This window comes from Leptopilina boulardi, unplaced genomic scaffold, assembly GCF_019393585.1.
Source record: "Leptopilina boulardi isolate dan_hultmark-lab unplaced genomic scaffold, ZJU_Lbou_2.1 LbouV2_38, whole genome shotgun sequence".
Taxonomy (NCBI): domain Eukaryota; kingdom Metazoa; phylum Arthropoda; class Insecta; order Hymenoptera; family Figitidae; genus Leptopilina; species Leptopilina boulardi.
The window spans coordinates 4593619-4617402 of record NW_026137951.1 but is presented as its reverse complement, the minus strand read 5'-3'; the positions used below and the strand labels follow the sequence as shown (position 1 = coordinate 4617402).

Genomic DNA, 23784 nt, shown 5'->3' with positions numbered 1-23784 from the left:
GACGTTAGATTCGCAATCAGCGACCCCGAAAACCCCTAGATACCAAATTTTATAGAAATCAAACTAATTTTTTAAAAAATTGTCCGCCATATTGGATCCGCCATTTTGAATTTTTAAAAACTGACTTCATATTCGTAATCAGCGACCCAAAAAACTTTAAAATCTTTAATGTCAATAATTTTCAATGAAAAATACATTTAATGCCAACTTTTTTAACATTCTGCCCCACTGTGCAGCGAGACCTACAATTTAAAAAAAATTTAGCTCATTAGATCTTATAGTATTCGAGATATTTATAAAAATGTAGTGTACACACACACACACACACACAACGACATTTTTTAAAAATATGATTTTTGGATTCCTGAGGTCGAAAAACATAAAGATACATAAAAAAATCGAGTACGAAAAATTTCGGTATTACAATGCTTCCGCCATGAGGAAGTAATATGTATATCAGAGGAACATAAAAGTCACAGTTTCCAGAGATTTGCCTATATGTATAAAATTACAATACTGTTCACAAAAAAAATTATTAGGTATTTTTTAAAATAGTTAAGCTACCTTGGATTTTTCAATTTTTAAAATAAAATAAAGTAAATATAACTTTATAATATTTATATTGTACGCATAGTTACCTAGACAACGTTATTTATTAAATCGTTATATTCACTACGCACTAGTATACTTATAAGCTGTCGAAATGTCAGAGAAAAACATTTTATCTGTTCAGGATGAAAGACTCAATATTTTACATAAAAAAATTCTAGAAATGAAAAAGAAAATTCTGTTAATTGGTGTGTATGAATTTCTATTCTTTTAGTTCTTCTATTACGAATAAAATATCTACAATATATATATATATCATACACATTCTTAGAAAAAACATTGATATTCCATGTGAAAGGGTTGTAAGGGATCTCTATAAAAATTATATATAGTTATTCTATAGAATTCTTTTATGTGAGATTGATAAGCAAAAAAAAAAAATTCATCTCTTTCAGTCATCTTAAAGTACAAAAAATATTAGTGCAATATTTTCATTTAATATTAGCAATATTTATATACAGGTATATAAGTGCCTTTGGGAAAAAATTACTTATAATTAAATATTGTTTAAAATAAGCCATTATAAATTAAAATTAATCTATTCTTTTGATTACTAGAGAGAAAAATTTTAGTATATGTCCAATTTGCTCCAGTCTCCCCATTATGCTTACTAAAATTACTTTCAATTGCAGAGGGTCAACGAAAATCGTGGTTCGAAGAGAGCAATTCGAGAAGGAAGGAGAATACTCAAAAACTTCTTGTTTTAAAAAAAGAAGTTAAGATTCTCCATGCAGAGCCACAGTATTATAATGTAATTTTATCACTTTTAACTCATAGAATTTAACAAAAGTAAATGGTACAAGAAACTATGAGTGAAACTTAGACATGAGTTTGCAATATCAAGTATATGAGCAATATTTAACAATTTCCAAAAATTTTATTATTTAATTTTTATAAAATAATAAAGTGTAGTTTTCACGAATATAGAAATATTTTTAAATTATCATTTTTTAAATTCAATATCGGAATTCTGCAACGCTGTTGACAGAGATTTAGATATTTATTAATTAATCTAATTTACATAACAATATATTTTATTTATTCTAGGTAGATGAAAACACTAAATACAAAACTTATTTTAATAATATCAATCCTACAGATTCAAAAAAAGTTATTACTAATTATGAGAAAGAAAAACAGGATGAATTAATTCTTCGATTAAGAAAAACCATAGATTACATGATATGTAATAGAGAAAAGGTGATCACATGGCCTACCGTAGAAAAAAGTGGTTTACAACTTTTCGAATTTTCTCTTAACAAAATTAATGTTTATGGGATTCCAGGCTGATCTTCTGATAGTTTCTCCAACACCATAATAAGCAGCGTCATTCTAAATAATACTGCCGTACGATGTAAAAACTTAGGTAACCGACATTGTCGCTTAGGCTGATTGTAGCCTGTTTATTACTACTGAAATCAGCCTAAGCGACAATGTCGGTTACCTAAGTTTTTACATCGTACGGCAGAATATTTCAGTTATCACAAACTCCTTTTAGTATAGAATATACGTAGAAAGTGTAGTTTTTCGTACAATTTGGTGCGGTACCTGAACTTATTCCAAATTTTGGTGCCGAATTTGTAGATTTTCCTCTGCCGTCCTGTTTTGAAAAGACACTATCTACATTTGTCGCTTAGGTCGTCATTCAGTAGTATCAACACACAAAAGTGAGCCGAAGCGACAAATGTAGATAGTGTCTTTTTAAATCAGGACGGCAGTCCTGTACATGTTCTCATCAGAACTGGTACAAGTTCAGCTGCTAAACATGTACATTTTCTTGTACAAGATCTTCTACAGGGATTTTCAATATAGGACAGATATAGAAAAAAGTAAAATTTATTTACTTCAAAAACCTTCAGCGGCAAAACAACAATAGAAAATATCGTTTCTCAATCTATTTACAATATTTTTGCATTTCCAGTAGCTTAGCTGTTACGCATTTTGGCACACTTCCCTATTGAAAATCCTCACATGGGATCCTATATATGAGTCGCCGGAAAGTAAAACCACACATAAAATTCTGACTCCCATTGAATTAACATGGCCGTCAGAATTTTATGTGTGGTTTTACTTTCCGGCGACTCATATGATTCCATATAGGTTCCTTTATAAAAACCGTTATGAAATCCTAGGTCGACATAGGAATCCACATAGAATTCCATGTAAAATCATATATTAAATTCGGACACGATTTGGTGTATGATTTCATGTAGGAATTTATGATGTTGTTTCTACACTGAAGTCTATGTGAATTCCTACATTATTTCCTATAATTTTTCTGGCATATTATTTTTGTCAATTTCCTTCATAATCAACTCAAATCAAATCTTATAAAAAATATTATATAAAATTCTAAAGATTTCCTTATATGAAATCTTACATACAAGTTTTAATATAGGAAACCATATGAGATTTCATGTGCATTCTTATATATGATTTTACATGGATTTGAACATAGGAAATCACATGGGATTTCATGTTGGCTGCTTTATGCAGAAGGCAGTTAACAAAAATTAAATAATATTACTGCAATTTATCTGAAAAGAAAAAAATTTGTGCTTTGCAATACACCTTCTGAGTTAAATTCTCAGCTTATATAGTATTCAATAATGATCTCAACTGTGAGAAAAAAAATTATCACCATCTGGCGGCGTAAGAGTGGAATTATGATTTACATTTACATTTCCTATGTATAGAAATCCATGTGAGAACATATATATAGGATCTTATGTAAGATACTACATATACGATTTTACATAGATACCTACATACATGATGGAATCCATGTAGAATCTAAAGTAATATCTTACATAAGATCCTGCATATGTTCTTACATGGATTCCTACATAGGAAATGTAAATGTAAATCATAATTCCACTCTTACGCCGCCAGATGGTGAAAATTTTTTTTTCTCACAGTTGAGATCATTATTGAATACTATATAAGCTGAGACTTTAACTCAGAAGGTGTATTGCAAAGCACAATTTTTTTTCTTTTCAGATGAATTGCAGTAATATTATTTAATTTTTAATTTTTGTTAACTGCCTCTGTATAAAACAGTCAACTGAAATTTATCATATGAAATCCTATATTGTTTCCTATATATATAAATCCATGTGATTTCCTATGTTCAAATCCATGTGAAATTATATGTAAGAATGCAAATGAAATCCCATATGGTTTCCTATATTAAAACTTGTATGTAAGATTTCATATAAGGAAATCTTTAGAATTTTATATATTTTTTATAAGATTTGATGTGAGTTGATTATGAAGGAAATTGACAAGAAAAATTATAGGAAATAATGTAGGAATTCACATAGACTTCAATGTAGAAACAACATCATAAATTCCTACATGAAATCATACACCAAATCGTATCCGAATTTCATATATAATTTTACATGGAATTCTATGTGGATTCCTATGTCGACCTAGGATTTCATAACGGTTTTTATAAAGGAACCTATATTATATGGAATCATATATAGGATCCCATATGGGGATATTCAATAGGGTTTAAATGCACAGGCCGATCACATTCAATGAATTTTACAGAGTTTGCGGCTCCGTCAATTTACGTAGTAAGAGCTCCAAACAAAGATTGCAAAAGTCCACGTCCTCATCAGATGGCGAAGATTCCCATACCTTACCGAGTCCCGTGTAGAAATTTATCGTAGCCTTCCTAGAAATAGACTAATGCTAGACAGTATTTGTCGTGGAAGTTTATTCTGAAAAAAACTGTCCTGGCCCCGAAAAGTAAATGTACAGTTTTCCATTTATTTTCTTCGATATGAATGCTTGTCTAGAATCTGGCTAAAATTTGTCTAGGGCACTGATTTTAAAATTCAGTACAAGTTCGTATAGTAGGTTGTCTCGGAATTAGCCAGGCCCTGTCTAGGTTCCTGACTGAAGAATTTAGTACAATATGTCGTAGAAAAGGCGGCATTGCGACTCCGTTAATCTAGCAGACGAAATCAGTTCTTGACATAGTGCACGGTAAAAGCAAACCAAAGGTTTATTATTGTAATTTATTTTGTTGTGAAGAAAAAATCAAATTTATAAATCTAGTGATCAGTTTCCATATTTTTGCATTTTTGAACAGTGTCAGTATGCAAGTTAAAATATACAGCACAAAACAAACATTTATTAGAAAAAGGACATGCGATATGTGTCATTCATAGTCTCCGAGGTTGTCTCTCCAAATATACAATCTTTATATAATAAATAATAAAACTTGACAATTTTGAGTGAATTTTTTGTGATTGCAAGAATATATGTAATTAGTTATCAATATACAAGTACGATTTTTGTAGTGAATGTGTATCTGTTTTAAAGAAAAAATCCAATTTAAAAAAATGTATTACAACTAATTTTAAAAATAATTGTAAGAGGAATTGTGTTATTAAAAATACTTTTCTAATAAAATAAACAAACGAAAGAGTAAAATTGAAAAATATTATTTTATATTTACAAATATCAATTATATTTTATGTAGGTAGAAACTGCTTTTTTATTATCGTGGAACTGGCTAGAATTACTTTATTTTACTAGACAAGGACTAGACAGAAAACCTGTACAAAATCTTGACGTTGCTAGCGTTACATCCCACGTTCAAGTCTGTCAAGTTTTCTCATCTAGATGCTAGGTTGAATCTAGCACAACTGGACAGTTTCTCATACACTTCCACGATAAATTTCTACCGTTTAACCGATGTTAAACGTTTTGGCTGAAATTGCCTTGGTACAATTAGCCAGTGGTTTGACTCCAGAAATTCGATTTCTTCTGACAATCACCTTGTGTACTGCAGCATCCAATGCCATAAGGAGAGTGGACCATGGGGGCACCTAGTTTCTCCTAAGTGAAGGAAAGGCTATTCATGCAAAGACTGATAAGTCGAATTATGACTTAGAAACGACTCTCGGTTATACGCAGAGGACAACTGCGAAGAGAGGAAGAAAAGACGAGAGCGTCATTTTAGGCGACATCTGAGACATATTGTAAACAATGCCTGGAAAAAAGGAAGAAGCTCCCGTACTCCTGATGAAACACATATACCGAAACTTCCAAGAAAATTAAGGAGGATCTGTCTCCCACGAAAGCGGAGAAAATGGCAACGGTAGTTCCAAAGCTAAAGAGTCAGAGAAAAGAAAAAAAGGAAACAAGAGGATCGACCATGGTCGTCCGAGTTGCTGATGGGAAGTCGTATGCTGAAGTTCTGAGCAAACTTCGCAAGGAGATAAATCCGAAAGTAAGCCACACAAAAGTAGTAGGCGTCAGGCCTACCAAAAAGAAGATCTTATTAGAATCGCAGACGAATCAAATAAGAAGACATTCACAGCAAATGTCACCAAAGCAATTGGAAGCATGGGGAAGATGCAGACAATGAATCGAAGGGTCACACACTGGAGATCCGCGACCTGAACTGTCTTACCCAAGAAGCAGAAGTGCAAGAAATGCTCGAAAAGCCAGAAAGCAGGAAGGTGATGGTTCTAGGACCCAACAAGCGAGGGATGATGCTCGCAGTTGTAGTCACCGATCAAGAAGAGGCAAACAAGCTGGATAATTTGCGGCGCATAAATTTTAGATTTTATGTCGTTTCCAATAAGGAAAAGATTGATGGTCACAAGATGTCATCGTTGACTTGATTTTGTCCAAATAGGAATAATTTGTAAGGCGGTGTACAGATCGGCTGCGTGTTTTGAGTGCGGTGAATTTGATCCCAAGTTCGCAGACTGCAAGAGAAGCCCAAACTGCTTATCAAGCAAAGAGAAGTAAGGCGAAGTCTTGCGATTAGCCCCCGAGAAAACAAAGAAGAGTCTTGCAAGAACAAGAAATAAGTATAGGCCAGAAAGATCGACAATGGAAGGGTCTTAAAATCGTGATTCCCGGGACCCTAACCTAGGAAATTTAAAACCTGACGGTAGTTCTGTAGTGTAAGGATTAGACCGCGCAGCTAAAGGTTTTTGCTTTTAGTCGGTCTACCAGAACAAGAACAATTATCCGGGTCAGAGCATCAGGCTCCAGATATCTACTGCCTTGAATAAAAAGGGTTATGCAGACTTTCCGCTGCCCTCGTAAAACAAAATATAGTTTTGTCCCTAAATATTAATTTTGTCAAGAGAAAATGGAAAAAATTACAAATGACTATTTGTTTACTACGTCTATAATTAATTTAATTAATTAATTAACTGAATTAAATTCTGTTACTGTCTATTAATAAATAAAATATTTTTTCAGAAAAAGAATACTTTATATAATATGTTAAGCTCATATACAAAAGCAATAAACAACAAAAAATTAAAACACGCTTGGAAAGAATTAGGATTTGCTCATAAACAGGTAATATAATACACGGTGTTTTTTAATTAAAGTTTTTGTAGTTCAGCGGTAAAATAAAAAAACTAGTTTCAATTATTACTTAAACTTAAATTAAAATTTTTGTAGTCCAATTTTGTTTATGAAAAATATTTAAATCTATTCTTATTTCTATTGGCTACAAAGCTAAACCAGAGCAGCCTGTTATAACTATTTTTGCTGGGTTTTTTCCGTAGAATTGAAATCTAACATATCAATACGCGGTTTTATTTTTTAATTCAAAAATTTTAATCTCTATGAGAAATATAAAACAAAAACATAAAGTATTTTAATTTTTAGCGATTTTATTTATTTATAACATCTACGAGCAGTGCCGATTCGTACACAATGTACTAATGAAACAATATGTTAATATGTTACCAGCATAAATCTAGCGAAGCACTAAATGTTAGTTTATATATATTTCTTATGAATTTATTTAATGAAATCTGTAAAAATCAATATAAAAAGATTGATTCTATAATCAAATGTTTTTAATGATATTTATATAATGAGTCCTTTCTATATTTAATTTCGGAGGTTTATTTGTATGTGATTTTAATATTTTACAGTTTTTGTGGCGCAACCAGCAACAGTAAGTATTTGCGTGTATTTTTATTCAAATCATTAACTTTTTGGCTTATAATTGCTTTTTGTGATTCGCTTTTAATTTGTTGCTGGTTGCATTGCATATTTTACGGTTCAGACTGAAGGAGGTAGAAACTGGAGTGTATATAAGTCAAACCGCCATCATCTATGTAGCACTCCATTTTACATGAGACAAATTAAAATCGCTAAGCATGCACAATTTAGCAATTGTATATAAAATTACTAATTCCATCAAACAATTCAATTTTTTAATGTAATTATTAAATCTATTTCATTTTAGACAATTTCTCTCTAAGAATACATTATTTTAACCACTGATATATTTACATTTGTATATGGGGTAAAATTCCTGTAGCGCACTAAAAAAAATAATTTGGTCAGATCGAACTGTAACTAGAACATAGTTTAGCCCCAGGGGTGAGTACATTATCCACGAAGTATTATTAGGTTTTATCAAAAACTTTAGGAGGGGGTTGAATTTTTTTGAAAAATGGGAACAGTGAATTATGGAGGAGTTATAACCTATATAGGGTTAAACTATGTGCAAGTTACAGCCCGATCTGACCAATTTTTTTCACTTAGTACGCTATAGAAATTTTACCCCATATATATTTCATAATTATTAGAGTATTTTTGCAACGAATGTATATTTTAATTTAGGAAAGTATCAATTTAGAAAATCAATTGCAACGCTTAAATATAATGCAAATGGAGGCAGATACTATTAATAAAAAGTACAGGAGTGTTAAAGTAAGTTTAAATCTGGATGCGTCTTGCTATAATTCATCTCTTGGTAAGCTGGAAGAAAACAGCACGGAATTGATAGATGAAGTAAAACGTCTCCAAGTATGTACTTGCATAATATAATTTTATATTTCTCCTAATAAATATATCTTTTTTTATCTCCAAATGTTTTAACAATTATCTTACTTTCAGGAAGCAAGAGCAGGGGCACTTCACCTACGAGATTACACAAAAAACATTTTAGACACACAAGAATCTTCAACAATGATTATTAGCAAAGACAGGGATAAAATAATAATATCTTACAGGTAGGCGTAAAATTCTTGCTGTGCTAACTTAACAATTTTACAATTTATGAAATTTACAAAAGACATAATTATCACTAATAAAGTGTAAATTTTATTTTGATATAATTTAATTCATTATATTTTTCGTACTTAACAAACTTTTTCTCCCACTGCATTTAATGAATTTCTTGCCGGTTTAGATAATCTGATTTGTACTCAATGGCTATGAAATTTACTTTTTTTTTTTTATATTTTTGCTTTATTACCAGCGATATGGTTATTATTTACCTTATCACCGTACTTCTCATTGCATTAGAAGCAGTTTGGGCTTCTCTTGCAGTCTGTGAACTTGTGTTCAGATTCACTGCACTTATAACACGCAGCCGGTCTGTCCGCCGCCTAATAAATTTTTCCTATTTGTCCATAATCAAGTCAACGATTACATCTTGTGATCATCAATTTTTTCTTTTTTGGGCACGACATAATACCTATCTTTATGCAACCCAAATGCTCCTGTTTGTCTGCCTCTTCTTGGTCGGTAACTACAACTGCGAGCATCATCCATCGCTTGTTGGGTCCTAAGACCGTCACCTACCTGCTTTTTGAATTTTCGAGCATTTCTTGCAACCTTTGTTGCACTTCTGCTTCTTGGGTAAGACAGTTTAGGTCGCGGATCTCCAGTGTGTGACCCTTCGATTCAATGTCTGCATCTTCCCCATGCTTCCAATCGCTTTGGTGACCTCTGCTGTGAATGCAACTACTCTGGATTGGCAGTTTTAGGTGAGTGTAGAATCAGCATTACCTCTCACGTCAGACTGAATCAAACTTTTTTCGCTGCTGAGATTAGAAACGCTTGAAGCGCTTCCTCTTCTACTTCCAAGTCATTCCAAACGGATCTGGGCAACCTTAAGGGGTGTCCTCCCCTGCACCGTAAGCGTTCTTATTTAAACCTTTGCTTTCCATATTTATTTTTTTTACCTTACATCTTGGTTTTTGGATGTCCTTCAGTGAAAAGCCTGTGGCGACATGGTATTTTATTCGACATATAAATGAGTAGTCTTAACCCCCTCCTTGACGAAGAAGGGATAATGAGTGGGGACCGTCCCTTGCGACGCGGCTACAATATCAGTCCATGTTGAATGTCGAATAAGGAACACTTCTTAACTAATTTTTATATATATTCCTGATACCTGTTATTTTCTAATAAATGTTAATAACTGTTATTGACGAGATTTATTTAGGTGAATAGAAGTACCTCTCCTGGATCGATATACATATATGTTGCATATTTAAGTAAAACTTCTATAAGCCTAATCACCTCGAGAAGATCTACCAAGAATTTACAAGACTCTTTTGGTAGCGGACAACCATCCGCAGGGCTTCCCTTACAGCTTAAATACACTCTTATAGTGTCTGATAAAAATAACAACTTTTGAGATAAAACAATAGTTCATGTTAAATTTTTAATGCAGGAAAAAGGTTGATGATAGAAAGCTAGAATTTGATCGACTTGAACGATCCATATATCCTGCAGTTCATTTAACATCTCAAGACAATTGTGATATAAATAAAAATAAAGAAATATATGATGAAAAAGTACCTGTACCTCTTGCAATTACATTAAAAAAAGCAATCGAAAATTTGCAAAATGCTGCTGAAGTTACCGAAAAGAAGGATGTATTAAATCAATTTTTTAAACAACGTAGTTTAAAACAAAAGCTACAAAATATACGCTCTGAAACAGAACGTGAAAAAATATCATTAGAGAATAAAAGACAAGTTTTGTCCACTGAAGTAGAAGTGAAAAAGTTTGCTGAAGCAGAAGATACTAATCAGTAAGCTATTTTATACTATCATTTTTTATATTGTTAAAATATTTGTAAGCTCATTATGCTATAAGGCAGTTTAGCTATCAATTTTTCTACAAGTAACAGCATATATTCTAATAGTAAAATATAATTCCATATATTCCTTTGGTCATATTAATTAATTACAAACAGAAATAAAAATTAAACATTCACATTCTGCATGAAATATTTATTGTTTCACTTTACATGTTTAACATTTTTAATTACCGCAATAAAAATTTTAATTTCAAATGTTTACTGCTTTAGAAGAAATGAAGAACTCGTGAACATTGTTGAATTTGCTGCCAATGAAAAATTACGTCAAAAAATAATTATGCTAAAAAATAAAAAAGTTCAAGATCTGACAAAAAGAATTTTTGACAAATTTAAAAAATTATACGCTAAAATACCAGTAAGTAAATATACTAAGAAAGAAAACAAAATTTACTTAGAGCGTAATTTTACTCACAAGAATCATTTGTGAGTGTAAAGTTATACATATTGAACCTCGAATTAAAATATGAAAATGTCTTATGCAAAAAATATTTTCGCTGTAATTAATGTACCTTTAAAAATCATTAGGTTTCCATGAGTGAACATTTTCATCTGAAATGTATACTTATAATAGTGACTTTTTTCAAGAACGATTTAATATTTTTTTTAAATTAATTAAAAATTTTACAGGATTGTTTAGTGTCGGAAGATCAACAGTTTAACAGTTCTACAGAATGTCTAAATATGCTAAAAAATAGAATTATGAAGGAAATAAATATGGCACCAACTGTTGATTATTTCTTAAGCGAAACAACTTTATCCAATAAGGTGAGATCTACATAATATATATTTGAAAAAACTTACGAAAACTGTGCTAAGTTAAAAAATCCTGAACATGTGCTTGAACATTCATTCCATTCTAGAAGTTTTGATTATTATTCTATGCACGGTATGTTAATATTGCGAATATATTATTAAAAAATTAGTAAACTGAGTATAAATTTAAATGCTCTAAAGAAGATAAAATTATAATAATCTTGAACACAAAGTTACCCATCTAAGTTACTTACTTATATATCGATTCGATTACAAAACCTCTCACTAATTCATTTCAAATATTTAAGTTATGTGGCTTATAATTTTTTATGATTTATATTTTAATGATGTTTTCATTTTAGAATAAAAGAACCGCATTAGACATTTTTGTTACTTAAACATAATAGTTTGTTATATTAATAATGTAATAATTTTACAGCAACAAAGTATACCTGGGGAAAATGTTTGTTTAAGAGATAAACAAGGAGAACATCGGCTGTTTCCTTTATTTCACAATACTCCATCTTCAGCAGTTCCGCAAACGCAACTTTCAGAAGATGAGGATGAAATTGGTTCAAGAGTTTTGTTAAAAAAGCAAGCACAATTTTTGGTTGATACTAAAAGCCGCAGAAAAGGTTTTACATTTAAACGTTGAACAGTAATATAACACTTATATAAGTCAATATATACAATTCCCTTTCACTGTTATGTGCTGTTTATTTTTATTACATAAAATAATAGAAAATATTTCGAAAAATTAGGATTTGTGTATAACAATTAGTGTGTTATAAAATTATAGATTTCGTAAATATAAAATAAATAAATTATATTCTTGTAATTAGAATATTCTCGTGATATTATAACTTTTATCCCGATACCTGTCAACAATCTTTCAATTTCCCCCCTCATATTTTCATTATGATATAATTATAATTACGGTATAATTATGTTTCTTTTCTCTTTATCTTTTTCCATCATCTCCACTTTCTTCAACAACTCCCTCATTTTTAATTTCAAATCCTCTACTTTCTTTCATTCCTCTCTGTTTCATCGGCAAATTTATTTATATTCAATTCGCTAAGAAGAGTCTTGTAAATTCTTGGTAGCTCTTGTCGTGCTGGTGGGGCTTTTCACTAAAGGACATCCAAAAACCAAGATGTTAGGTAAGGAGACAAAGATATGGAAAACAAAGGATTAAATAAGTACGTTTACGGTGCATGGGAGGGATACCCAAGTACCGGCGCTGCTGGATGTGAGCAAGTTGGCTTCCAGCGTCGAAATCCAGTGACAAAAGTGTTGCAGTATTAGACACCTTGGGTACAGCAGCATCCAATGCCACAAGGAGAATGGACCATGTGAGCACCCAATTTCTTAAAGTTCCCCAAGTATGTTTGGAAAGATTTGGAAGTAGAAGAGGAAGCGTTTCTAGTGTCAGCAGCGGAAGAAGTTTGATTACATCTGACCTAGACAACGAGAGAATTGAAGAAGAACGCGAGAAGTGTTTTAGGCAGGAGGAAGCTGAGTGTCTTCAGAGGTTCGAAAAGGAGATCGACAATATAATAAAGCCTTGCTGATGTCAACATGATTATTAAAGACAGACTTAAGACTCTTCCGGATCTTGTCAGTGAGGTGAAGACAGATAATGGATATAGCAGATAATGGAGATAGCAACCTTGGTGACGGTATAGGCAATGCGGAGGTGAACCGAGAAGAGAGATACAGAAAATGGAAGCGTATCCATGATAAACTTCTTCAGCGCGCAGTCATAGAGGCGCAGAAACGAAGAAAAAGCTCTGGCAGTTCGGAGAGGACTGACGCCGAGGCGAAGAAGAAAAAGCAAAAGGAGGTACCTCTTGTCAAAAAGATTGCAAAGGTAACGGTAACACCTAATCTGAAGCAAACCATCGCAACAGAAACAACGTATGCCGACGTACTGAGCAAATTTCGGAAGGAAGTGAATCCGGACGTCGCAGCTATAAGCAGGTCGTGCGCGCAAGGCCTACAATCCAGAAGGCACTGAACTTTACAGGAAGTTTAGGCCGGCGATAATTTTGGAAGTTAACGTTGTTAACTTCCTAGAAGTTTTATTTGTCCTCATAGTTTAAATTAACACTGTTCATTTGTTGAAAGCTCGAAAAGTAAATTTGCTTAAAGTTTTCCTTTGTAATTTTACACAAAATTTTTATGGTAAACTTAAAAATCTATTTTCATGCACAGATGTTTTCTATGACAGTTAGGGCTGTGCAATACTTTTTAATAACATTTCCCTATAAACAAGCTATGGATGTACTAAAATACATACATCTTGAAAAAAATATTTTTTTTATATTTTGAATTTATCAAAAAAAAACTTCTTGCAAAATTTATGCAAACTTACTAAAAAAAACTTTCGGCAAATTCAGCTTTATAAATTCTAGCAATTTAACAGTGTTAACTCAAACTCTGAGGACATTTAAAACTTCTGGGAAGTTAACAGTGTTAACTTCCGAACTTATGGTCGTTAACTTCCTGCAGAATTCGGTGCTATCAGGGAAAAAGGAGAGATTTCCTTATCAAAATCGGAGGAGATGGTGGATCGATAAATCACACTGGAGAACTGCGACCTGAATTGCTTTACTCAGGAAGAAGAGTTACGCGTTGGCGTAAGTGCTTCAGAAGGAGGAAGGTCAGGTACCGTGGCACAAAAAATCTGCCTTTGTTAGCTGGTACCATCCGAAGATTGACCTACAAAAATTTATACTATTTAAAGGGAAACCTTTTCCATTTACTTTAGTATTATGCAGAAGTAGTAGTAGAATTATTCAGAGTTAGGCAGTTACAAAAGTCAAAATTATTTTTGAGCAGTTAAAAAATATATACATCATTGTTAATATAATTCGGCACTTACATATATATACATCAGTGAAGAGTTTAGTCATCAACGCAGTTAAAAAAGTATAAACATTTCATAATTATTGAGTATCATCTATTTGTAAACAGTGAAACTAGTTTCTGGAGTGAAGTCCAAAAGTCTATTAAGAAATTTCCAAAAACTCAGGTGTCAGAGCAACGCACACAAAGAGATCTGTTCAAAGATCAACGTATAGTAAAAGTCGAGTAGAGGATTCGTACTATAGGTCATAAATCTTAAATTATACATTGAGATCCACGACCGCATCAATTTGGTAAAGAATTGCCAAATTCAATTAGAAAGGATTATTTGATTAAATTCATCTTTCACATATTAACAATTATTAAAAATACAATATTTTATTTATTTAATAAATAATAATATGCATATATAATATAATACATAAGAATTTTAAAAAAAAATGATAACTAAAATTTCGAAAATATGAACTGATTATTTATACGTCACAAGTAAACATTAGAATACGATATGTTTGAGGTCACAGTCCATCGGATGACTGATGAACTTACTTGAAAAATAGTATGTTTTATCTATATTCATTCGTAGTGAGCTATACACGCGAGACACTTCTGCAATTATATTTGGTAAACGTTTTTTGAGATAAAGAACAATAATCTATTGGAATTTTTTTTTTATTAATAAGGAACTCAATTTAATAATATCAGCAGCATCAGATAATGATATCTTTTGCAGTACATAATAGCAAGCGAACTGTGTGTGAATGTTCGACCTAGAACTTTGTGGTTTATTGTATAATAATTACGAAAATATCTCATTACAAGAAAGTTAGTACATTACAGAAACTTTCTTTCAATGAATTTGACACATGTGTGTGAATTTCAATATACTTTTTCAAGTGGACTGATGATAATTATATTTTTTATAACCAAGTGATATTTTTTAAAACCACATACATATTTTTGACAATTCGCAAACTCTTCAGAAATAGGAAAATGGAGTTCAAAATATAGAGCAAAGTGTAAATATTTATTTTCTAAAACAAATAAGTAAAAGTGAAATAGCTTTATAAATATGTTTTATACACAGAAAAAACTGGACATTTAAATGTATTTTATGTATATTTTTATATTTATATTATTTATATAAAGCAAAACTTTTGAAGGCTGCAATTTGCATAACATTTAGTACTATGAGTAAGTACTTCACTCATAAATTATTATTAATATATTAATTTCAATAATAATTAACATATTCTTTGACTTACAGAGGTTTTTAAATTATTGAGGTTCTACTGTTTTTGATTTTAAGTAATTGAATCATATATTACATCATATGGTAATAAACTTTTGAAGTTATAATAATTGGATAAAGAAGAAATAGTTTAATTTTATCTTAGTATAAAAATAACAAATTATAAGAAATGAACGTCAAAGTAGTTCACGTTTCTTTGCTGGAGATAGTGAAACTTCATTTTCTATCGTTCACATATGGACTATATTTAATAGTAAAACGTTTACTTCAATGGGCCTGGAATCCAAAAAATTTTTTTCTCCTACAACGAAGAGATAAACCCCCTCAATGTTTAGTAGATAACAGCCTGGGCGAACATTTATACGTGAAACTAAAAGTAAGTTGTATATGGGGTTAAATTCCTGTAGCGTACTAAGTTACAGCCCGATCCGATCAACTTTTTTTCACTTATTACGCTACAGGAATTTTACCCCATATATATTGTATAAAATATTAATTATTAACAGAACCTTTTTCTTCATTGAATAATATTGAGATGCTCATGAATAGTTTTTCTATTATTTGAAAATGTATAACACACGTAAAGGTAATTTATTTTTAGGGTGTAAAATTTCATTATGTTGAAACGGGAGATAAAGATAAACCTGTTCTTCTACTTCTACACGGATTTCCAGATTGCTGGTTGTCATGGAGAGAACAACTACCAGTTTTGTCAATGCATTACCGGTAATATTAAAAGTTTCTATTTCCTCTTTATAGTTTTTGAAAAAAAAATTTTATTGACACTATTAAAAATGTTTAACGTCCGAGAAGTATATTAATTAAAACCCCTAACCATTTAAATAAATTACTCAAACTTTCGGTTTGGTAAAAAATTTACCGTTTTATTAAAAAATTATTAATTAATACTCCTTATTTAAGATATTCAACCAAAAACAAAAGTAGAAACACGAAAGAAAAAGTTTAAATTAGATAAAAGAAAAAGTGATAATGGATTTTTCAATTTTTGTAGTGTAGTAGCTTTGGATTTAAAAGGTTTCGGCGACAGTGACAAACCACCTAAAAGAAGTTCTTACAAAATTGAAATCCTATTGGATGAACTGGAACAATTTATTTTCTCTCTTGGAGTAAAAAATTGCAGTATAATTGGACATGATCTGGGAGGTCTTTTGGGATGGTATTTTGTTGCATTGCATGAAAACATGGTTCATAAATTTGTTGCAATATCAAGTCCACATCCCAATATCTATTGGAACGGGATTCCTGGTGAGACTGCCCTTGGTATCAAGTTAGTTAATATTTGTATTATTATAATTTTGTTTTAATATTATTTACATTAAACACAAATAAAAAAAGGGTCGCATTGCTTTTATTTTTGGTATAGTTATTTTTTCGCAATATGCCATAAGGATAAGTAAAGATTTTACCCTTTACTTACATTTTTTAAAATAAATTAATTTCTCTCATTTTTAAGGTGGATTCACTTTAGCAGACTTCCATTTTTACCGGAAATAGATGCTTTAAAGGAAGACCTATCAATAATTAATGATACATTTTCACATCTGCAATTAAAAGAAACTAATGAAGAAAAAAACTATGTAGAAGCTTACAAATATGCATTTTCTAGAAAAGGTAAATTAAAACCCTGAAAATTCAATTTAATAATAATATTAAAAGGTAATTGCTTAATTATTTTCAGAGGATTGGACAGGACCACTTAATTATTATCGCAATCTTCCATATATACGGTTAAGTCCACATTCAATGGAACCTATTAACATTCAGACATTGCTTTTAATCGGTAATCTTGACCCCCTTGTTTCGCTTGCAAGTGTAATACAAAGCTCAGAGTATATCGAGAAAGTTAACGTAAAATTAGTCCCAGGAGCACATCATTTTCCACATCAAGAAAAACCAGAATTCGTGAATGAAGCAATTATAAAATTTTTATTTGGTAAGTTGTAAATTTTTTTTATAAAAGGTCACTTATTTTTAGTGCTTTTTCAAAAAATTTTATCACGTTATTAGAATACAAAACAGTGACATTCCTGCATATAGCACAACATATTGCAGTACGGTTATCATATCATTAATTTGTATGGATTGTAAAGTTACATCGTAAGCTTGTAGCCCTCAATGACCTGAGTATTATTAGGATTAAATTTAAGCCCATTATTTTTTGAGCAATTAACAACATAATTTATGAACGTTTGAATATTTTGAATAAATTCAGAAAGTAATGCTAATGGACCGGAGATTTGAAATCATCAGCATATTTATGGTATTTACAAAATTTTAATTCGCTACCGAGGTCTGAAATAAAAAGATTAAATAGCATCAAGGAAAGGGCTGCACCCTGTGAAATACCACATTTAAGTATATCCCAATCTAATTTATAACCGTTATAATCCACAACTCTTTGTAGCCTGTAACTAAGATATGACATAAACCAATCACAAACCGTACTCGACATTTTAAATGTACTAACAATAAGTTTTCTAACTAGTAAATTATGATTTTCTGACGGAAATACCTTTGAGAAGTCAAAAAATCTAACAATAATGATATGATTTGCATCCACTGCAAGTTTAATGTCAGATGTAAAAACGATGCAGTATTAATGCTATGCTTAAAGCCAAAACCGGATTGTAATGCTGCCGTACGAAATAAAAACTTACTTAACTCATATTTTCGTGAAACCGAGAAAATGATGAAAGACTGTTTGTCTTAAAAAACCTAATATAATATAAATAATTCTTTAATCTAACTTCACTTTCTAGGTAAATAAATAGAGTTCTTTCTAAATCCGTTGTCAAAAATTGATTATTTAAACAAATTATATTAAATAATTGAGATAAGTGTTTTTTTACACAAGCAAAACTTAGTTAACTCGAGTTAAGGAGTGCTTTCCGAAAAGGTAGGCGAGTTCGAGCCGCCGCTCAGAAGTAAAAACTCACCTAACTCAAGCTAGCACGCGAGGTGGGGGAATAAATACACATTATAAAAAATTTGTTTTTGAGTTAAATTTTATTCTGATTGTGATTGACAAAGATTATTTTTATTATTTTTAATTTATATATTTTTTTATTATTTTATTATTTATTAATATTTTTTTAAAAATTAAATTTTAATCAACATGTTTCAGTATAAAATTTATTACAATTAAAAATGTGTAGAAGGATTGTATGAAAAAACGGCGTTATTAGTGGAAAAACATTGATTATATTTGCTTATAATATTCAAATAACTTACAACAGCTGTTTATAATTACTACAACAGTCTTTATATAATAATCAACAGTAAAAAACTATTAATTAAACTTTTTAAAAGTAAAAAAAATCAAAGAAAATTTTGTATTTTTTTCGTTTTTTTTTCACTTATTCACTTATTTATTTTTTTCTAAAGTAAACTTTTTCTAAAAAGCCGGTGCATTATTTGCAAGAATAACAAACCGGCATGATCATAGCACGCGAGATTCCGAACCAACCCGACGAGAAACCGAAGTTAAACGATGTTGAGTTGAGGAGTTTGCTTTCGAAACACAGGGTCTAGCTCACGCCACTTTTCGAAATAAATACTCACTTAACTCGAGTTAAGGTTTTCGTTTCGAAACTATGCATGAAATTCGACTACGTTTTTGACAGCAAAAATACTCAACTCGAGTTGACTGAGTTTTTGTTTCTTATATCATGCTCGAGCTACGACTTTCGGACTCCTTAACTCGAGTTAGCATACTTTTTATGTAGTATTTCTTCATTTTCTGGGTTTTCGACAATTTTTTATAATTATTTTTTTGCAATAAATAATTAAATAAAAATTTTTTAATAATACCATCAGACGCGTTTTTTATTACGAATCCATTGATACCAAAAACTCATTTTTCGCCAAAATATGAGTTAACTAAGTTTTTACTTCGTACGGCAGAATGGTTCTAGTATATTATTTTTTGATAGAAACAAAGTCATTCGTTCACATACTAGTCTTTCCAAGGGCTTAGCTAAGGCACATTTAATAGAAATGGGTCTAAAATCGGATACACTATTTGGATTTATTACTTTAAGGATTGGTCTAACGTTACTCAAAAGTTATTGGATTTCATTTTGTTAGGTATTAAGTTTAATTTTTTAATAGTATTCCATATATTATCAGATCTTTTTTTATTTTTGATAATATTATAATTATACTTATTGAGGGCATCTCTTACTTTAATTAGCACTAAATTACGCCCGGTTGAAAAAACTTGTATACAATCTTGTGCACCGATCTTGCACATGTTCATTCACCAGGTCATGTACAAGAGCAGCAAGTGAACATGTAAAAAGAATTGGAACAACGATCTTGTACAAGAATATGTACAAGAACTTGCATATGTTTATTCATGGTAACTATAAAGAAATCAAGGTCTCGCGTCCATGCTCGTGTACTTGTGTAAGATCGTGCGTGATTTCATGTACATGACCTTGAGTTTTTCATTACAGTTTATAATCAATATCTTTAATGGCTGCGCAGTAGTTTTCCATGGCTTATATAGCTGCACAATTGTTTTTTGCATGTATGAACAAAGAGTCTTTACTAACCAATCTACATATTCTTGTACAAGAGCGTTGTTCCAATTCTTTTTCATGTTCACTTGCTGCTCTTGTACATGACCTAGTGAATAAACATGTGCAAGATCGGTTCAAGATCATGCACAAGATCGTGTTCACGATCCTGTACAAGTTTTTTCCACCGGGCGGATCTTCTACCACAACCTTAACGAGTAAGCTGACCATCAGGGTGGAAGTTTTAACGCCACTATAAGTTTACTACAGGCTTACGATGTAACTCCACAATCCATACAAATAATCATATGATAACATTACTACAATATGTTGTGATATGTGGGTTAATGCCACTTGATTTTTGCCCCTTATAGTTATACTGCCTTTAGTACCAATGTTACTTACACGGAGAGAAGAGTATAGTGGTTCATACTTAACCTTCAGTCATGGTTACTAAACAATATAGTGACTTTTTCGATTAACAAAAAAAAACTGTCAGATGCACTGAACGGCCGTTTAGTTATCACGATTACTCACTTCTTAAGTAACGTGCACGGAATAAACTGTCATCTCTACAACTCTGTTTATACTTTATTTAAATATACATTAACGATTAAACTCTTATAATTCAATAAAAATAACGCATTTGTATTGTTAATAATATTTTCAAATTTTACCCTGTTGAAAATTCCTATGTGAGAACACATATGGGATCCCATCCAGGATCTCTTGTGAGTTCTTATGTGGGTTCCCATACAGGTTCACACATAAGATCCTGTATGAAAAGGTTCCTGGGATGAACTTGCGTGAGATCAAGCGCACGATCTTATGTCTCTGTAAAAGCAATAACACAGGATCCCATGAGGTTTCCTGTGTAGGTTCCTATATGAACAACACGATAAATAGGAACACACATGGGATCTTATCCGAGATCTTGTATGAGTTCTTACATAGGTTCTCACATATAAGAAGATTAATAGCAGCTTAATAAGATTTTATATCAAATCTTATTAAGCTGCTATTAATCTTCTTATATGTGAGAACCTATGTAAGAACTCATACAAGATCTCGGATAAGATCCCATGTGTGTTCCTATTTATCGTGTTGTTCATATAGGAACCTACACAGGAAACCTCATGGGATCCTGTGTTATTGCTTTTACAGAGACATAAGATCGTGCGCTTGATCTCACGCAAGTTCATCCCAGGAACCTTTTCATACAGGATCTTATGTGTGAACCTGTATGGGAACCCACATAAGAACTCACAAGAGATCCTGGATGGGATCCCATATGTGTTCTCACATAGGAATTTTCAACAGGGTATAATTCATGGTACAAATCCTCAAAAATAAGTTTATAAAAAATACGGAATGGTGGGCTTAAAATATTAAATTAATATAAAAAAGTATTTTTATATAATACTTTAGGAGAATGAAAAGCTTACAGGATTTATTTAAATAGTGTCTAGAAAATATATTCATTATCTTCAAGTAAAAAGTAAAGAATAAATGTTTATAATCGTGACAATATCGTAAAAAATATTATAACATAAATAAGTATAGAAAGTTTTGAAAAATATTGATGCTACTTAACCTTAATCAATATATAAATCAATATATAAAATATACCGATTGCAAGGTTGACAATCATTGGTATTGTTCACATAACTAAGCAGACATTTATCTTCACTACTTTGTTTAGTACAATCAACACGAAAAAACTGAACGCTGTATAGTAACCTATACTGAATATTCATTTTTATAACATTTTGCGTCAAAAACTCGCCTAAATTGCTGTGATGGAAGGGAAAAGTATGCGTAAAAGTACGATTTCCCCTCCTTTTAAGCACTAGTGTGTAAAAGACAGCGATTTAGTTGAGTTTTTGACGCAAGGTGTTATAAAAAATTATGTATGGGACATGGGAGCAAATAGGGGAATCTCGACTCGCGTGATTAAAATAATAATAATAGTAATAATAATAATAATAATAATAATAGTAATAGTCGCGTGCACTATAACTCTTCTCTCCTTGTAATTTATTGGTGCAAAAAGATTTGCAAACTGTTATAATTTCTAATAAAATATATTTTTCACAATAAAATAAAAATCTTCTTCAGGAACACATCAAATAACAATGGAAACCTTGCGATCAAAAAGTATAATGTCATCAATGCTTAATTCCTTGAGCACTACAATGAAGTTTGGTAATCAGGTCTTTAGTGCAGTACAAAATGTGGGCTTCAAACAAGGAAAATAATTTATTGTTAAGAATTAATTAATTTTTAAAATATATTGTTAAAGTTTAATATTATACCCATATATAGATATCTTGCTGTAAGCTTTCATTGAGTTTAAACAACAAAGTGATTTTTTGATCCGAAGAATATATTCATTTCTACAGCGCCTTGAACTCATCGCGACGTCCCAAAGCTGAGTACCGCTGTGGTCGTAAGTCGTCCGCTATATTGAATCCGCCATTTTGAATTTTGAAAATCTAACATCATATTCGTAATCAGAGACCCCAAAAACCCTCAAGTAGCGAATTTCAGGCAAATTGAATCGATTTTTTTAGAGTAGACAAATATTGCGTATAAAAAAATGCAAACTTTAAACGCGTCCAGTCCAGTAACAGAGATGTAATTTAACCGAAAAGTAAATTATCCGAAATGTCAGTTAACGGAAATGTCATATTATCGACTTGTCAATTAACAGATTTGTCATTTAACTGAAATGTCATTTAACAGAATTGTCGGTTTTCTGAAATGTCATTTAACCGACACCATTTTAATATGTGAATTCACTGTATATTGAGTACATAGTTTTGTCAGTAAAGTAAACTTAGAAGGCACTATAATATAAGAAAGTGTGCATATCACCCTCTACGTTTACTTTACCGACAAAACTACATACTCAATAGAAAGTGAACTCACATACTAAAATGGTGTCGGTTAAATGACATTTCGGTTAAAAGACAATTTTGTTAATTGACAATTCTGTTAAATGACATTTCGACTAAATGACAATTCGGTAAAATGACGTTTTGGTTAAATGACAAATCTGTTAATTGACGAGTCGGTAAGATGACATTTCGGTAATATGATATTTGGGTTAAATTGGGTTTCGGTTAAATTACAATTCTGTTACTGGAAATGTCGGTTAAATAACAATCCGATAATTTGTTATGTCGTTTAAATGACAATTCAGTTATTTGCCATTTCAGTAATATGTCAGTTCGGTCGAACGACAATTCTGTTAAATGTCAATTCTGTCAACTGAAAATTCTGTTAAGTGATTTTTCGGTTCAATGAAAATTCGGTTAAGTGACGATTCGGTTAAACGACAATTCTGTTATTTGACAATTCAGTCAAATGGCAATTCGGTTAAATGACTGTTCGTTTAATTGATATGTGTTGCATATTCATGCGTCCCTAAAATGCCGTACCTAATCTATGAGTATTGGGCATCGACAATATCGATATTTCCCTACAATATTTTAGCTACCCTTCGAGCAGTGTTGGGTCGTTATAACTTTTTAACATTTTACGGAGGTGTGCATTTGACTTTCGCAAAAAATGACCAAATTATCCTAGTCATTTAAGAGGTAAAAAGAAGAAGAAGAAGACCAAATTATAAAGTTGACGTGAGATTTTGATTGAACCCCCCCTCTTAGGTGAGATTTAGTGAGATTTTGGCAGACCCTTCCCCCCCTAATTTGTGCTCTCTCAATTAATGGACGCCCCCTAACTACCTATAAAAGGACAGGATAATTCCTAAATTGTGCTCCTAAATCAGAAAAGTTATAATGTTTCGAACTTCAAAAATTATGGCAAATTTTAAAGCCAAGAAAATATCAATA

The 23784-nt window shown here is 31.3% G+C and overlaps 3 protein-coding genes across 3 annotated transcripts; all 3 read left to right on the top strand.

Moving 5' to 3' along the window:
• Nucleotides 1-677: 677 nt before the first annotated feature.
• On the top strand, nucleotides 678-8346 carry LOC127288013 (uncharacterized). The gene is made up of 6 exons (XM_051315195.1): nucleotides 678-797; nucleotides 1242-1360; nucleotides 1657-1809; nucleotides 6850-6951; nucleotides 7539-7561; nucleotides 8236-8346. Exons 1-6 carry the CDS (start codon nucleotides 704-706, stop codon nucleotides 8249-8251), a joined length of 507 nt encoding a protein of 168 aa, XP_051171152.1. The 5' UTR covers nucleotides 678-703; the 3' UTR covers nucleotides 8252-8346.
• LOC127288011 (uncharacterized) lies at nucleotides 8278-12068 on the top strand. The gene is made up of 6 exons (XM_051315193.1): nucleotides 8278-8421; nucleotides 8512-8627; nucleotides 10079-10441; nucleotides 10721-10865; nucleotides 11138-11275; nucleotides 11703-12068. Exons 1-6 carry the CDS (start codon nucleotides 8278-8280, stop codon nucleotides 11916-11918), a joined length of 1122 nt encoding a protein of 373 aa, XP_051171150.1. The 3' UTR covers nucleotides 11919-12068.
• A 2560-nt stretch (nucleotides 12069-14628) lies between these two features.
• LOC127288083 (epoxide hydrolase 3-like) lies at nucleotides 14629-22312 on the top strand. The gene is made up of 7 exons (XM_051315319.1): nucleotides 14629-15328; nucleotides 15402-15762; nucleotides 15988-16112; nucleotides 16399-16674; nucleotides 16861-17018; nucleotides 17086-17340; nucleotides 22046-22312. Exons 2-7 carry the CDS (start codon nucleotides 15556-15558, stop codon nucleotides 22183-22185), a joined length of 1161 nt encoding a protein of 386 aa, XP_051171276.1. The 5' UTR covers nucleotides 14629-15328; nucleotides 15402-15555; the 3' UTR covers nucleotides 22186-22312.
• The last annotated feature ends 1472 nt before the right edge of the window (nucleotides 22313-23784 follow it).

Bases quoted from the DNA above. Each gene is read 5' to 3' on its own strand.
- LOC127288013 (XM_051315195.1), top strand. From the start codon at position 704: ATGTCAGAGAAAAACATTTTATCTGTTCAGGATGAAAGACTCAATATT. The intron at 798-1,241 runs GTGTGTATGAAT...TTTCAATTGCAG, and splicing joins AAAGAAAATTCTGTTAATTG to AGGGTCAACGAAAATCGTGG. The intron at 1,810-6,849 runs GTGATCACATGG...ATATTTTTTCAG, and splicing joins TGATATGTAATAGAGAAAAG to AAAAAGAATACTTTATATAA.
- LOC127288083 (XM_051315319.1), top strand. From the start codon at position 15,556: ATGAACGTCAAAGTAGTTCACGTTTCTTTGCTGGAGATAGTGAAACTT. The intron at 15,763-15,987 runs GTAAGTTGTATA...ATTTATTTTTAG, and splicing joins ATTTATACGTGAAACTAAAA to GGTGTAAAATTTCATTATGT. The intron at 17,019-17,085 runs GTAAATTAAAAC...AATTATTTTCAG, and splicing joins ATATGCATTTTCTAGAAAAG to AGGATTGGACAGGACCACTT.
- LOC127288011 (XM_051315193.1), top strand. From the start codon at position 8,278: ATGCAAATGGAGGCAGATACTATTAATAAAAAGTACAGGAGTGTTAAA. The intron at 8,422-8,511 runs GTATGTACTTGC...TCTTACTTTCAG, and splicing joins ATGAAGTAAAACGTCTCCAA to GAAGCAAGAGCAGGGGCACT. The intron at 10,866-11,137 runs GTAAGTAAATAT...AAAATTTTACAG, and splicing joins AATTATACGCTAAAATACCA to GATTGTTTAGTGTCGGAAGA.